Source organism: Pseudophryne corroboree, chromosome 9 (genome assembly GCF_028390025.1).
Source record: "Pseudophryne corroboree isolate aPseCor3 chromosome 9, aPseCor3.hap2, whole genome shotgun sequence".
NCBI classification, from domain to species: domain Eukaryota; kingdom Metazoa; phylum Chordata; class Amphibia; order Anura; family Myobatrachidae; genus Pseudophryne; species Pseudophryne corroboree.
In genome coordinates, this window is record NC_086452.1 from 158996573 (window position 1) to 159012235 (window position 15663).

The 15663-nt window shown below is 48.1% G+C and overlaps 1 protein-coding gene across 5 annotated transcripts in view; it reads right to left on the reverse strand.

Annotated features, from left to right (window-relative positions):
• Positions 1-15663, reverse strand: part of BTBD8 (BTB domain containing 8) — a 329622-nt gene that overhangs the window by 217478 nt on the left and 96481 nt on the right. For all 5 annotated transcript variants that reach the window (XM_063939895.1, XM_063939894.1, XM_063939893.1 and 2 more), the window contains exons 4-5: positions 14728-14845; positions 115-204 (exon numbers count right to left, since the gene is read on the reverse strand). In XM_063939895.1, the coding sequence (XP_063795965.1) occupies positions 115-204; positions 14728-14845 (208 nt within the window). The remainder of the gene's footprint in view (positions 1-114; positions 205-14727; positions 14846-15663) is intronic.

The following is a 15663-nucleotide window of genomic DNA, read 5'->3' on the forward strand; positions in this document are numbered from 1 at the left end:
CGAAGTATCAACTAAGAACAACAGTAAAATAAAAATAAAAAAAACAATCTAAATCTGTATAAGTTTTTTTTACTGTAGTATTCTAGTTTGAGACTATAGAAAAAATGCACTTACCCCTGAATTTTAATTAGCTCTCGGGAGGTCTCAGCCCAACATCCACTCAGCATAGCAGCAAAGTAACTAGATCTGGCACACAGGATGGCCCTGGGAACATTAAGATCACAAAAACACAATATAGATGGTTGATTTCCTTTAGGAGCAATAACTAGTTAGGATGCTCATTCATTTTTTGTGCCTTCAGTACTGTACACAAAGCCCAAGTGAATTGGAGGACACTAAAATCCCAATGTTGTTGTCGTAATTTAGAACATAGTATTTTACAAAATGTGTGTGGATCATTAAAAAAACAGATGGTCAATATTAATTAGTGTATGTTCAAAATTATGTGGACATTTCTGTTAAATAAAGTAATATTTTTTATTTTACTTAAATGTAGGGAATGGACTCAATCAAGTAACATACTGAAGGGGAGGAGACTTCCCAGCCAGGAACCATTCTGTCACCTAAAGATAAGAGCCATACAGAGTTTGCAGAGCAGGAGAACAATCCTTCCAGAGCACGTCAGAGGTGAATAGTGAAGAGAGGTGAAGTGGATACTGTTCTCCTGATATACAAGCTCACAACAAGAAGTGGTCAAATGTCACTATTTAGGCACAGCAATGGGCCCCACCAGGTGCTAACTGGGGGAATATTAGAAAGATTTTGCCAAATCATGACAGTGGACCAGCAGTCTACATAGTAGACCATATACAGTGTGTGGTACATAAATTCCATCTTGTGCCTCATTCTTAATCTATTCATATTCTTTTGGATATTGTTATACCAAACTAATCAGCCACGATTATGTGAAAGCAGCAGGTGCACTTTAAGAAAAATATACTATTGTCACATCTTCAGTTCTTTGCTCCTGTGGCAGAGCTAAACTGTAATATCAGACACAAATTAAAATGGCTGAATTGGCCAAACTACACAATACAATACAAGCAGTAATTCAATAGCAGGTAATTTTAAGATCATAAAAATTGACTCTACAAGAAACAAGTGGGCACAAATAGCAGAACACCAATTCATCACATTAAGCAGAAGCTGTTCACAAACACTGCACTCTATTAAATGAGAGATACATTTAGAAACACACTGCAATATACTGTAAAGCCACTTTCCCAAGTATTACACCTCTAAATATAAAGCTCAATACATCACATAATTACGAGAAAACTAACAAAGGAATATAGAATGCAGATCTGTTAAAAATAATTAATTACATATGTAAAATGAAAAAACAAATTTATATCAATAATATGGGCACATAGATAATAATAATAAAGTAGAAAAATATTTAAAAATGGCAGAAGTAAATGGAATCAGTTGTAGTTCAGGCATATGGGTTGATATAACTAAAGCTTCTAAAAATGATAAGTGGTTGTATTGCCCAAAGCAACCAGTAAGATTTTAGTGATCACTTCTCAATTGCATTCAAGAAAATGATAGAGTCTGGTTGCTATGGGCAACACCACTTGTAAATTTACCCCATAGAATCTATTGTGCCATTCACTGAATAGTCCAGTGTTAGCTGGAATCAAGGCTACTACGGGTGGTCTTCTGTATGCCGATTGACGGGATCCCGGCGCACAGTATACTGGCGCCGGGATCCCGACAGCCGGCATACCGATACTTATTCTCCCTCGTGGGGGTCCACGACCCCCCTGGAGGGAGAATAAAATAGTGTGGCGCGCTTAGCGCGCCACCGTGCCCGTAGCGTGGCGAGCGCAGCGAGCCCGCAAGGGGCTCATTTGCGCTCGCCACACTGTCGGTAAGCCGGCGGTCGGGCTCCCTGCGCCGGTATGCTGGTCGCCGGGAGCCCGACCGCCGGCATATCGTAGTGAACCCGGCTACTATAGCCTATCCTAACCAGCGGAGTGGGGACTTATAACATTTAGAGCTTCATGAATTCGCCAAGGGACTACAACTGCATCATCTTATAGGTGGGCTCCTTTTTTACCAACTAAAGCTGGAGTCACACAATAGACGATTTGTACCCAGCTCGATATCAGCGGCGACGGAACAGGCGAAGGAGCCAGCATCGGCATACACACGAAAAAGGAGCAGACTAGATGGCCAAAGTGGTTCTTCTCTGCCGTCACATTCTATGTTTCACTTGCCGATGCCGGCATCAATTGAGTGATGGCAGGGGGAGCTGGGGCCTTGCTGCATTCAGCAGCAGGGCCATCGCCGGCGATGTTGCCCATTGAGCCTGTATGCAGTCCAATGGAAAATGTCTAACGGCTCAAAGGAGCGTGCATCGGCATCGCATAGTGCATACACACTGGAGGAGTTAAAACTATATGACGTTCCGAAGCATCAGAATCATCCATACCACTTAAAATATCATCTAGTGTGTACACACTTTAACACTGAACAACTCAGTTGATAGTACAATTGATTCTATGGGGATTATTTACATTTAACACGCTGTGTTCAATGCAGTGTTTCTTATAGTGTTTATGCCCCATATAAAAAAATAAAATAGGATTTTAATTACCTACCGGTAAATCATTTTCTCGTAGTCCGTTGAGGATGCTGGGGTCCACATTAGTAGCATGGGGTATAGACGGGTCCACTAGGAGCCATGGGCACTTTAAGAGTTTGAGTGTGTGGGCTGGCTCCTCCCTCTATTCCCCTCCTACCAGACTCAGTCTAGAAACTGTGCCCGAGGAGATGGACATCTTCGAGAGAATGATTATACACGGGTAGTGGCGAGATTCACACCAGCTCACACACAAGGCTAACCAAGCTAACTAGCTTGAAACATCAGCAACGGCTGAACAATATTACTTACCAAGTAACAAAACAGTACTTATCAAGAACTAAGCAGTACTGAACTAAGTAAAAACTGCAGGATCACGACTGCGGGCGCCCAGCATCCTCTATGGACTACGAGGAAAGGATTTACCGGTAGGTAATTAAAAATAAGAATTAGCTTACCGATAATTCTATTTCTCATAGTCCGTAGTGGATGCTGGGAACTCCGTAAGGACCATGGGGAATAGCGGCTCCGCAGGAGACTGGGCACAAAAGTAAAAGCTTTAGGACTACCTGGTGTGCACTGGCTCCTCCCCCTATGACCCTCCTCCAAGCCTCAGTTAAGATACTGTGCCCGGACGAGCGTACACAATAAGGAAGGATTTTGAATCCCGGGTAAGACTCATACCAGCCACACCAATCACACCGTACAACCTGTGATCTGAACCCAGTTAACAGCATGATAACAGAGGAGCCTCTGAAAAGATGGCTCACAACAATAACAACCCGATTCTTGTAACAATAACTATGTACATGTATTGCAGACAATCCGCACTTGGGATGGGCGCCCAGCATCCACTACGGACTATGAGAAATAGAATTAACGGTAAGTAAATTCTTATTTTCTCTGAAGTCCTAGTGGATTCTGGGAACTCCGTAAGGACCATGGGGATTATACCAAAGCTCCCAAACGGGCGGGAGAGTGCGGATGACTCTGCAGCACCGAATGAGAGAACTCAAGGTCCTCCTCAGCCAGGGTATCAAATTTGTAGAATTTAGCAAACGTGTTTGCCCCTGACCAAGTAGCTGCTCAGCAAAGTTGTAAAGCCGAGACCCCTCGGGCAGCCGCCCAAGATGAGCCCACCTTCCTTGTGGAATGGGCTTTTACAGATTTTGGCTGTGGCAGGCCTGCCACAGAATGTGCAAGCTGAATTGTACTACAAATCCAACGAGCAATAGTCTGCTTAGAAGCAGGAGCACCCAGCTTGTTGGGTGCATACAGGATAAACAGCGAGTCAGATTTCCTGACTCCAGCCGTCCTGGAAACATATATTTTCAGGGCCCTGACTTTGTCCAGCAACTTGGAGTCCTCCAAGTCCCTAGTAGCCGCAGGTACCACAATAGGCTGGTTCAAGTGAAATGCTGAAACCACCTTAGGGAGAAATTGAGGACGAGTCCTCAATTCTGCCCTGTCCGTATGAAAAATTAGGTAAGGGCTTTTATAGGATAAAGCCGCCAATTCTGAGACACGCCTGGCTGAAGCCAGGGCTAATGGCATTACCACTTTCCAAGTGAGATATTTTAAGTCCACAGTGGAGAGTGGTTCAAACCAATGTGATTTTAGGAACCCCAAAACTACATTGAGATCCCAAGGTGCCACTGGAGGCACAAAAGGAGGCTGTATATGCAGCACCCCCTTGACAAACGTCTGAACTTCAGGAACTGAAGCCAGTTCTTTTTGGAAGAAAATCGACAGGGCCGAAATTTGAACCTTAATGGACCCTAATTGTAGGCCCATAGACAGTCCTGTTTGCAGGAAATGCAGGAAACGACCCAGTTGAAATTCCTCTGTAGGGGCCTTCCTGGCCTCGCACCACGCAACATATTTACGCCAAATACGGTGATAATGTTGTACGGTTACATCCTTCCTGGCTTTGATCAGGGTAGGGATGACTTCATCCGGAATGCCTTTTTCCTTCAGGATCCGGCGTTCAACCGCCATGCCGTCAAACGCAGCCGCGGTAAGTCTTGGAACAGACAGGGTCCCTGCTGGAGCAGGTCCTTTCTTAGAGGTAGAGGCCACGGGTCCTCTGTGAGCATCTCTTGAAGTTCCGGGTACCAAGTCCTTCTTGGCCAATCCAGAGCCACGAGTATAGTCCTTACTCCTCTCCTCCTTATGATTCTCAGTACCTTGGGTATGAGAGGCAGAGGAGGGAACACATACACTGACTGGTACACCCACGGTGTTACCAGAGCGTCCACAGCTATTGCCTGAGGGTCCCTTGACCTGGCGCAATACCTGTCTAGTTTTTTGTTGAGGCGGGACGCCATCATGTCCACCTTTGGTTTTTCCCAACGGGTCACAATCATGTGGAAGACTTCTGGGTGAAGTCCCCACTCCCCCGGGTGGAGGTCGTGTCTGCTGAGGAAATCTGCTTCCCAGTTGTCCACTCCCGGAATGAACACTGCTGACAGTGCTATCACATGATTTTCCGCCCAGCGAAGAATCCTTGCAACTTCTGTCATTGCCCTCCTGCTTCTTGTGCCGCCCTGTCTGTTTACGTGGGTGACTGCCGTGATGTTGTCCGACTGGATCAGCACCGGCTGACCTTGAAGCAGAGGTCTTGCTAGGCTTAGAGCATTGTAGATGGCCCTTAGCTCCAGGATATTTATGTGAAGTGATGTCTCCAGGCTTGACCACAAACCCTGGAAATTTCTTCCCTGTGTGACTGCTCCCCAGCCTCTCAGGCTGGCATCCGTGGTCACCAGGACCCAGTCCTGAATGCCGAATCTGCGGCCCTCTAGAAGATGAGCACTCTGCAACCACCACAGGAGAGACACCCTTGTCCTTGGTGACAAGATTATCCGCTGATGCATCTGAAGATGCGACCCGGACCATTTGTCTAGCAGATCCCACTGGAAGGTTCTTGCGTGGAATCTGCCGAATGGGATTGCTTCGTAAGAAGCCACCATCTTTCCCAGGACCCTTGTGCATTGATGCACTGAGACTTGGCCTGGCTTTAGGAGATTTCTGACTAGTTCGGATAACTCCCTGGCTTTCTCCTCCGGGAGAAACACCTTTTTCTGGACTGTGTCCAGGATCATCCCTAGGAATAGAAGTCGTGTCGTCGGGATCAGCTGCGATTTTGGAATATTGAGAATCCAACCGTGCTGGCGCAGCACTATCTGAGATAGTGCTACTCCGACTTCCAACTGTTCCCTGGATCTTGCCCTTATCAGGAGATCGTCCAAGTAAGGGATAACTAAAACTCCCTTCCTTCGAAGGAGTATCATCATTTCGGCCATTACCTTGGTAAAGACCCGGGGTGCCGTGGACAATCCAAACGGCAGCGTCTGAAACGGATAGTGACAGTTCTGTACCACAAACCTGAGGTACCCTTGGTGAGATGGGTAAATTGGGACATGTAGGTAAGCATCCTTGATGTCCAGAGACACCATATAGTCCCCTTCTTCCAGGTTCGCAATCACTGCTCTGAGTGACTCCATCTTGAATTTGAACCTTTGTATGTAAGTGTTCAAGGATTTTAGGTTTAAAATTGGTCTCACCGAGCCGTCCGGCTTCGGTACCACAAATAGTGTGGAATAGTACCCCTTTCCCTGTTGCAGGAGGGGTACCTTGATTCTCACCTGCTGGGAATACAGCTTGTGAATGGCTTCCAGTACTGCCTCCCTGTCTGAGGGAGACGTCGGTAAAGCAGACTTTAGAAAACGGCGAGGGGGAGACGTCTCGAATTCCAATTTGTACCCCTGAGATACCACCTGAAGGATCCAGGGGTCCACTTGCGAGTGAGCCCACTGCGCACTGAACTTCTTGAGACGGGCCCCCACCGTGCCCGAGTCCGCTTGTAAAGCCACCGCGTCATGCTGAGGACTTTGCGGAGGCGGGAGAGGGCTTTTGTTCCTGGGAACTGGCTGTTCGTTGCAGCCTTTTTCCTCTCCCTCTGCCACGTGGCAGAAATGAGGCGCCTTTTGCCCGCTTGCCTTTATGGGGCCGAAAGGACTGCGCCTGATAATATGGCGTCTTCTTAGGTTGAGAAGCTACCTGGGGTAAAAATGTGGATTTTCCAGCAGTTGCCGTGGCTACCAGGTCAGATAGACCTACCCCAAATAACTCCTCCCCCTTATAAGGCAATACTTCCATGTGCCTTTTAGAATCCGCATCACCTGACCACTGCCGCGTCCATAAACCTCTTCTTGCAGAAATGGACAGCGCGCTAACTCTTGATGCCAGTCGGCAAATATCCCTCTGTGCATCACGCATATATAGAAATGCATCCTTCAAATGCTCTATAGTCAGTAATATACTGTCCCTATCTAGGGTATCAATATTTTCAGTCAGGGAATCCGACCACGCCAGGCCCGCACTGCACATCCAGGCTGAGGCGATAGCTGGTCGCAGTATAACACCCGTGTGAGAGTATATACATTTTAGGATAATCTCCAGTTTTCTATCGGCAGGTTCCTTTAGGGCGGCCGTATCAGGAGAGGGTAGTGCTACCTGTTTAGACAAGCGTGTGAGCGCTTTATCCACCCTAGGGGGTGTTTCCCAACGTGCCCTATCCTCTGGCGGGAAAGGGTACGATGCCAATAACCTTTTAGGAATTATCAGTTTTTTATCGGGGGAAACCCACGCCTCATCACACACTTCATTTAATTCCTCGGATACAGGAAAAACTACAGGCAGTTTTTTCTCACCAAACATAATACCCTTTTTAGTGGTACTTGTATTATCAGATATATGCAATACATTTTTTATTGCTTCAATCATGTAACGTGTGGCCCTAGTGGAAGTCACGTTTGTCTCCTCATCATCGACACTGGAGTCAGAATCCGTGTCTGTGTCTGCCATTTGAGGTAACGGGCGTTTTAAAGCCCCTGATGGCGTTTGAGACCCCTGGACAGGCACAAGCTGAGTAGCCGGCTGTCTCATGTCGTCAACTGTCTGTCGTAAGGAGCTTGACACTGTCACGCAATTCCTTCCACAAGCTCATCCACTCAGGTGTCGACTCCCTAGGGGGTGACAACTGTATAATAGGCTATTGCTCCGCCTCCATCTCATTTTCCTCCTCAAACATGTCGACACAATCGTACCGACACACCGCACACACACAGGGAATGCTCTGATAGAGGTCAGGACCCCGCTAGCCCTTTGGGGAGACAGAGGGAGAGTATGCCAGCACACACCAGAGCGCTATATATATATATACACAGGAATACCACAATAAAGTGTGCTTTTCCCTTTATAGCTTCTGTTAGTATAAAACTGCGCCAAATTAGTGCCCCCCCTCTCTTTTTTACCCTTTTCTGTAGTGCAGGACTGCAGGGGAGAGTCAGGGAGACGTCCTTCCAGCGGAGCTGTGATGGAAAATGGCGCCCGTGTGCTGAGGAGATAGGCTCCGCCCCCCTTCTCGGCGGCCTTTTCTCCCGCTTTTTAGGTGAGTTCTGGCAGGGGTTAAAATACACCCATATAGCCCTGGGGGTTATATGTGGTGTATTTATGCCAGCCAAGGTGTTTTACATTGCTGCTCAGGGCGCCCCCCCCTAGCGCCCTGCACCCTCAGTGACCGGAGTGTGAAGTGTGCCTGAGTAACAATGGCGCACAGCTGCAGTGCTGTGCGCTACCTTGTTGAAGACTGATGTCTTCTGCCGCCGATTTTTCCGGACCTTTTCTTGCTTCTGGCTCTGTAAGGGGGCCGGCGGCGCGGCTCTGGGACTGAGCTCCGAGGCTGGGCCTGTGTTCGGTCCCTCTGGAGCTAATGGTGTCCAGTAGCCTAAGAAGCCCAATCCACTCTGCACGCAGGTGAGTTCGCTTCTTCTCCCCTTAGTCCCTCGATGCAGTGAGCCTGTTTGCCAGCAGGTCTCACTGAAAATAAAAAACCTAAAACTAAACTTTTCACTAAGAAGCTCAGGAGAGCCCCTAGTGTGCACCCTTCTCTGCCGGGCACAAAAATCTAACTGAGGCTTGGAGGAGGGTCATAGGGGGAGGAGCCAGTGCACACCAGGTAGTCCTAAAGCTTTTACTTTTGTGCCCAGTCTCCTGCGGAGCCGCTATTCCCCATGGTCCTTACGGAGTTCCCAGCATCCACTAGGACGTCAGAGAAATCCTATTTTCTCTTAGGTCCTGGAGGATGTTGGGGTCCACATTAGTACCATGGGGATGTACCAAAGCTCCCAGAACGAAACGGAGAGCGCGGAGGCTCCTGCAGAACTGATTTACCAAACTTCAGGTCCTCAGAGGCCAAAGTATCGATCTAGTAGTACTTTGCGAACGTGTTCGACCCCGACCAAGTAGCCGCTCGGCATAGTTGTAAAGCCGAGACACCCCGGTCAGCCGCCCAGGAAGAACCCACCTTACGAGTAGAGTGGGCCTTAACAGATGTAGGACACGGCAGGCCTGCCGTAGAATACGCATGCTGGATAGTAAACCTGATCCAGCGAGATAGTCCGCTTAGAAGCAGGACACCCAATTATCTTAGGATCATACAGGACAAACAGAGTCTGATTTTCTGTGGCGAGCAGTACTCTTCACATAGATTTTCAGAAACCTTACAACATTCAAGGACTTTGATGAAATTGAGGAGTCAGTAGCAACTGGCACCACAATAGGTTGGTTGATATGAAATGCCGACACAACCTTCGGAAGTAACTGCGGACGTGACCGGAGCTCAGCTCTATCTTCATGGAAGATCAAGTATGGGCTTTAACATGACAAAGCCCCCAACTCCGACACACGTCTAGCAGAAGCCAAGGCCAACAAAGTGACAGCCTTCCACGTGAGAAACTTGACCTCAACCTCCTGTAGAGGCTCAAACTAGTCCAACTGGAGGAACTGAAACACCACGTTAAGATCCCAGCGCGCCGTAAGCGGCACATAGGGAGGCTGGATGTGCAGAACTCCCTTCAAAAAGGTCTGAAACTCAGGGAGGGCAGCCAACTGGTTCTGGAAGAAAATGGATAGGGCCGAAACCTGGACCTTTACGGAACCTAATCTCAGGCCCATATCCACACCTGCTTGGAGAAAGAGGAGAAACCATCCAAGATGAAACTCCACCGTAGGAAACCTCTTGGATTCACACCAAGACACATTTTTTCCAAATGCGATGGTAATGTTTAGACGTTACTCCATTCCTAGCCTGTATCAGGGTAGGAATGACTTTGTTCGGAATTCCCTTCCGAGCAAGTATCTGGCGTTCAACCTCCATGCCGTCTAACGTAGCCGCGGTAAATCTTGATAAGCGAATGGCCCCTGCTGTAGCAGGTACTCCCGAAGAGGAAGAGGCCTCAGCTCTTCTAGCAGTAGATCCAGAAGAACCGCGTACCAAGCCCTTCTTGGCCAGTCCGGAGCAATGAGGATTGCCTGTACTTTTGTTTTCCTTATGAGTTTTAGCACTCTTGGAATGAGTGGAAGTGGAGGAAACGCGTACACTGACTGGAACACCCAAGGAGTCACTAGGGCGTTCACCGCTACGGCTTGCGGGTCCCTCGACCTGGAACAATACCGCCGAAGCTTCTTGTTGAGACGAGAGGCCATCATGTCTATTTGAGGTACACCCCAAAAATCTGTTCACTACATGAACACCTCCGGATGGAGTCCCAACTCCCCTGGATGGATATCGTGCCTGCTGAGGAAGTCCGCTTCCCAGTGGTCTACTCCCGGAATGAAGACTGCTGACAGCACCAACGCGTGTTTTTCTGCCCAGAGGATGATTCTTGTTACCTGACATTGCAGCTCTGCTCTTCGTTCCACCCTGTCGGTTTATGTAAGCCACTGTCGTTACACTGTCCGACTGCACTTGAATGGCCCGATTTCTCAGAAGATGGGCTGCTAGGAGAAGACCATTGTAGACGGCTCTTAGTTCCAGAATGTTTATCGGCAGACCGGCTTCCAGAATTGACCACCTTCCTTGGAAGGTTTCCCCTTGAGTGACTGCGTCCTAGCCCCGGAGACTTGTATCCGTGGATAGAAGGATCCAGTCCTGAATCCCGAACCTGCGGCCCTCCAGAAGGTGAGGAAATTGCAGCCACCAGAGGAGTGAGATCCTTGCCTTTGGCGACAGAAGTATTCTCTGGTGCATGTGTAGATGAGATCCCGATCATTTGTCCAGGAGATCCAGTTGGAAGGACCGAGCATGAAATCTCCCGTACTGCAGAGCCTTGTAAGAGGCCACCATCTTTCCCAGAAGGCGAATGCACTGATGAACTGACACCCGGGCTGGCTTCAGGACATCCTGGACCATTGTTTGTATCACCAACGCTTTTTCCTCTGGAAGAAACACCCTCTGCACTTCTGTGTCGAGGATCATTCCCAGAAATGACAACCTCCTGGTAGGTTCCAAATGTGATTTAGGAAGATTCAGGATCCAACCATGTTCTCTGAGAAGCTGGGTTGTGAGAGCTATGGACTGTACCAGCTTCTCCTTGGATGATGCCTTTATCAGCAGATCGTCCAGATATGGGATTATATTCACCCCGTCTGCAGAGTAGAACCATCATTTCCACCATCACCTTGGTGAATACCCTCGGTGCTGTGGAGATGCCGAATGGCAGGACCTGGAATTGAAAAGGACAGTCCACCAGTGCGAATCGGAGATAAGCTTGATTCGGCGGCCAAATCGGAATGTGGAGGTACGCATCCTTGATATCCAGGGATACCAGGAATTCCCCCTCCTCCAGACCGGATATCACCGCCCTTAGAGACTCCATTTTGAACTTGAACTCCCTCAGAAAGGGGTTTAGTGATTTTAAGTACAGAATGGGCCTGACCGAACCATCCGGTTTCGGTACCACGAAAAGGTTCGAATAGTAACCCTTGTTTTGCATCTGGGGAGGAACTGGTACAATAACCTGTGCCTCCGCCAACTTCTGGATGGCTCCGCCAACTTCTGGATGGCTCCCTGTAGGGTAAGCCCTGTCTGCCGGCAAAGCTGGCAAGCCTGATTTGAAGAACCTGTGAGGAGGGAGATCTTGAAACTACAGCCGGTCCTCCTGGGACACCATATTCTGTACACAGGGATCCAGGCCGGACGACACCCAGACGTGACTGAAATGTCCGAGTCTCGCCCCCACTGGCGCGGTCCACCATCATGCTGAGGACTTTGGCGTACCTGAAGCAGGCTTCTGTTCCTGGGAACCTGCAGCAGGAGGTTTCTTGGATTTTGGTCGACCTCCTCTAAAGAAGGTGTTGGACGGTTTGGCCTTTCTTGTTTTAGCAACCCGAAAGGACTGTGATGTAACCGAAGAAAAAGGTTTCTTCGTAGCAGGTGCAGCTGAGGGGAGAAAAGGTGACTTACCCGCTGTAGCCGTGGAGATCCACGCACCAAACGCTTCCCCAAAGAAAGCCTGACCTGTGTAGGGTAGGGTCTCCACACCTCTCCTGGATTCAGCATCGGAAACCACTGGCGCAGCCATAGGCCTCGGCGAGCTGAGACAGACATGGAAGATATTCCTGTAGCCATTGAACCCATGGATTCCACCATAAATCCTGCAGAATCCTGAATGTTACGCAAAAACAATTCAACGTCACTTTTATCCATTGTATCCAAATCCTCAAGTAATGTGCCTGACCACTTTACTATAGCTTTGGAAATCCATGCACAGGCAATAGCAGGACGTAGTATAGCCCCTGAAGCCGTGTATATGGATTTAAGCGTAGTATCAATTTTGCGATCAGCCGGCTCCTTTAAGGCGGTAGATCCTGGGACAGGTAAAATCACCTTTTTCTAGAGTCTGGATACAGACGCATCCACTATGGGTGGGTTTTCCCATTTCTTTCTATCCTCCTTAGGGAAGGGGAAAGCAACCAGAACTCTTCTAGGGATCTGGAATTTTTTCTCTGGGTTTTCCCATGCTTTTTCAAAAATAGCATTTAATTCTTTGGACGCAGGGAAGGTTTGCGAGGCTTTCTTATTATCAGTGAAGTAAGCCTCCTCAACCTGCTCAGGTGTTGTATCAGCAATATTCAACACATCCCTGATAGCCTCTATCATCAACTGCACCCCTTTAGCAAGAGATGAGGCCCACCTGAGCACATCCCCAGCACTGTCTGCCATGTCAGAATCGGTATCCGTGTCATCTTGCATGATCTGGGCAAGAGCACGTTTGTGGAAACCTACAGAGGGGGGCCCTGAGGTAACAGAACCAGGCCAAACTGCCATAGAGGTCTGTAAAAGCGGAGTTGCAGATTAATTTTGTGCAACCCTAGTAGAAATCTGAGAAATCATAGATTTGATAGAGGATAACCATTCAGGCTCCCTTGCTGGTATCTGCGCTAAAACAGTGCAATCCTGATTACATGGAATGAGATCAACCTGAGAGGACATATCCTCTGCAGCATATGACACAGAGTCCCTGGACATAACTAAAAGGAGACCCCAACCACACACACACACACACACACACACACACACACGGGAGGATAGACAGAGTTTCACCCCCAAGAATGGCAAGAGAGAGAGACAGAGATTGGAGCCAACCCACACAAAGCGCTTTCAAGGTATAGGGAGACCCCAACCAGCGCTGACTGGGCACCTTAATAGGTTACACAGTCTATACACAGCCTCCCCTCACTTCTACAACCCCCTAGTACCGTAAGAGATAGCTGGAGTTGCTCTGGAGGGACTGCTCTTCACAGACAGCATATCTGCAGGCAGGAAAATGGCGCTGAACGCGGATGGCTCCGCTCCCATAATGGCGCTGTCTTCCCGCTCTTCAGAAGATTATACTGGCCTGAGGATTCATGCTGGCAGCGATCCCGGGACCCTGACAGGCTTTAGAGGTCAGTGTAAGGTGTAGGCGCTGGCTCAGGGCGCCCCTCACAGCGGCGCACTATGTACCGATGAGCCCCGGAGTGCAGTTAGTACTGCGCTCCATACCCTGTTGCCGCCATCTTCACACCGGCTCCCCGCTTGCTGAGGGGCCGGTGATTCACTCGCCACTGATCTTCTGGCTCTGTAAGGGGGTGGCGGCATGCTGCCGGGGTGAGCGATCCCCTGTGACGGGGAACGTTCTATCCCCTCAGGAGCTCAGTGTCCTGTCAGCGGAGATAGTGGCTCAGACCCCGGAGGGCCGACACTACTTTCCCCTTTAGTCCCACAATGCAGGGAGGCTGTTGTCAGCAGCCTCCCTGTAAAATAATAAACTCTAAAATAAACTTTTACCAGAGAAGCTCTGTAGAGCTCCCCTAGCTGTGACCGGCTCCTCCGGGCACATTTTCTAAACAGAGTCTGGTCGGAGGGGCATAGAGGGAGGAGCCAGCCTACACTCTCAAACTCTTAGTACCAATGGCTCCTAGTGGACCCGTCAATACCCCATGGTACTAATGTGGACCCCAGCATCCTCTAGGACATAAGAGAAAAAAAAATTGCCCTTTTCTATATTGGCCATAAACACGATCAGATGTGCCAGGTTTTACATCCAGACGCTTCATAAATATGCCCTTATGACATAACTATATTGTTCTGCTATTTTTCACATGATTACTTGATACAGTATCAATTGAGTTTTAGATTTTGCTCTGCGTTTTCCCTTTTTCTGTCTATTGATACCATTATGAGTTGATATCCCCATATACAGCTGCTTTAACACATTTATACATGAGTATATCATATATATTGGTAGCACCCTTTGACTTATTGGTTTCATTTGTTTAATTCCCAATGTTGCCATTGTGTCCCCCTAAATCAGGATCCTTACTGGGCATAATGGAAAAGCCACTGGCCTGCTGGTGAGGTTACCTTACGATTGCTTTAGCAGGCTGTAATGTGTTTGCACAGTCAGATCCAATCTGGCCACCCACATGCAAACAGTACGGAACATGGAAGACTGAACACAATGGAAGCAGTTTCCAAAGGTTATTTCAGTTGGATGTCAGTAAAATCTTCAAATTAGTGACCCTCTTCCTTTTAATGACATCATCCTCTCCTAATAATCTTTTTAACTCAATTTTCGGATGAATTTCCAGCCTGGTCCTGTAGTTGTACAACATGTTCCCTTTGTATAGCCTCCAGGTGAAATGTGGAAAATAGAAATCATCAGGCGGGTTGAACCCAATCCCCTTAAACATGCAGATTGTCTAAAATTTGACATTTTAGAAATCGTAATGCTATAAAAATTGAACACCATTACCTATGTACATGAAAATATTGGTCTTCTATTTGGATAGTTACATCAGCACAACAAGAATGTTTGTAAAGAGACCGCAAATCCATGCCAAGGTCTGATGGTGGGTCACAGTCACTCAGGTCTGTAGTAAACAAAAAGAAGAAAACTAAATGATGTGTTTGTGAAGCAATATAACAAAGTATTAGGTCATCTTCGTTACAAACGTTGAATGTAGCTTGAGCATTTGTGAAAACAGGTGTCCCAAGACCATGAAGAGAAAATGCAAACGTGAAACTCAGGACCGGTTAATACATGTCATTATGGCGGTGTCAACATTGTAAAAAACTCATACACCACACACCCATGCTAAGTGGCATATTCACGGGATGTAGTTATGTGACTGGTGGGGTAAAATTACCCACAGCTACATCCCACCCCCCTCTAAATCCCGACAGTCGGCTTGCCGACTAGTAGGGACTATTCCCACTCGTGGGTGCCCGCAAGGGGCTTATTGCGCTCGCCCCCCACCGTCATTCCGACGCCGGGATTCCACGGTCAATATGCTGATCGCCGGTATCCCCAGTGGCAGTAGCCCATACCCAACCCATATCCATATCTTTGGAGGCACTTACCCATTATATAAGACACTGGTCCCGATTCAGGTTTGTAAGTAATGCAAAAACAAAAATAAGATTTTACTCACCGGTAAATCTATTTCTCGTAGTCCGTAGTGGATGCAGGGGTCACATCAAGAACAATGGGGTATAGACAGGATCCGCAGGAGACATGGGCACTTTAAGACTTTCAAAGGGTGTGAACTGGCTCCTCCCTCTATGCCCCTCCTCCAGACTCCAGTTATAGGAACTGTGCCCAGGGAGACGGACATTTTGAGGAAAAGGATTTATTTTTAAACTAAGGTGAGATACATACCAGCTCACACCTCAAGCACGCCGTACAACA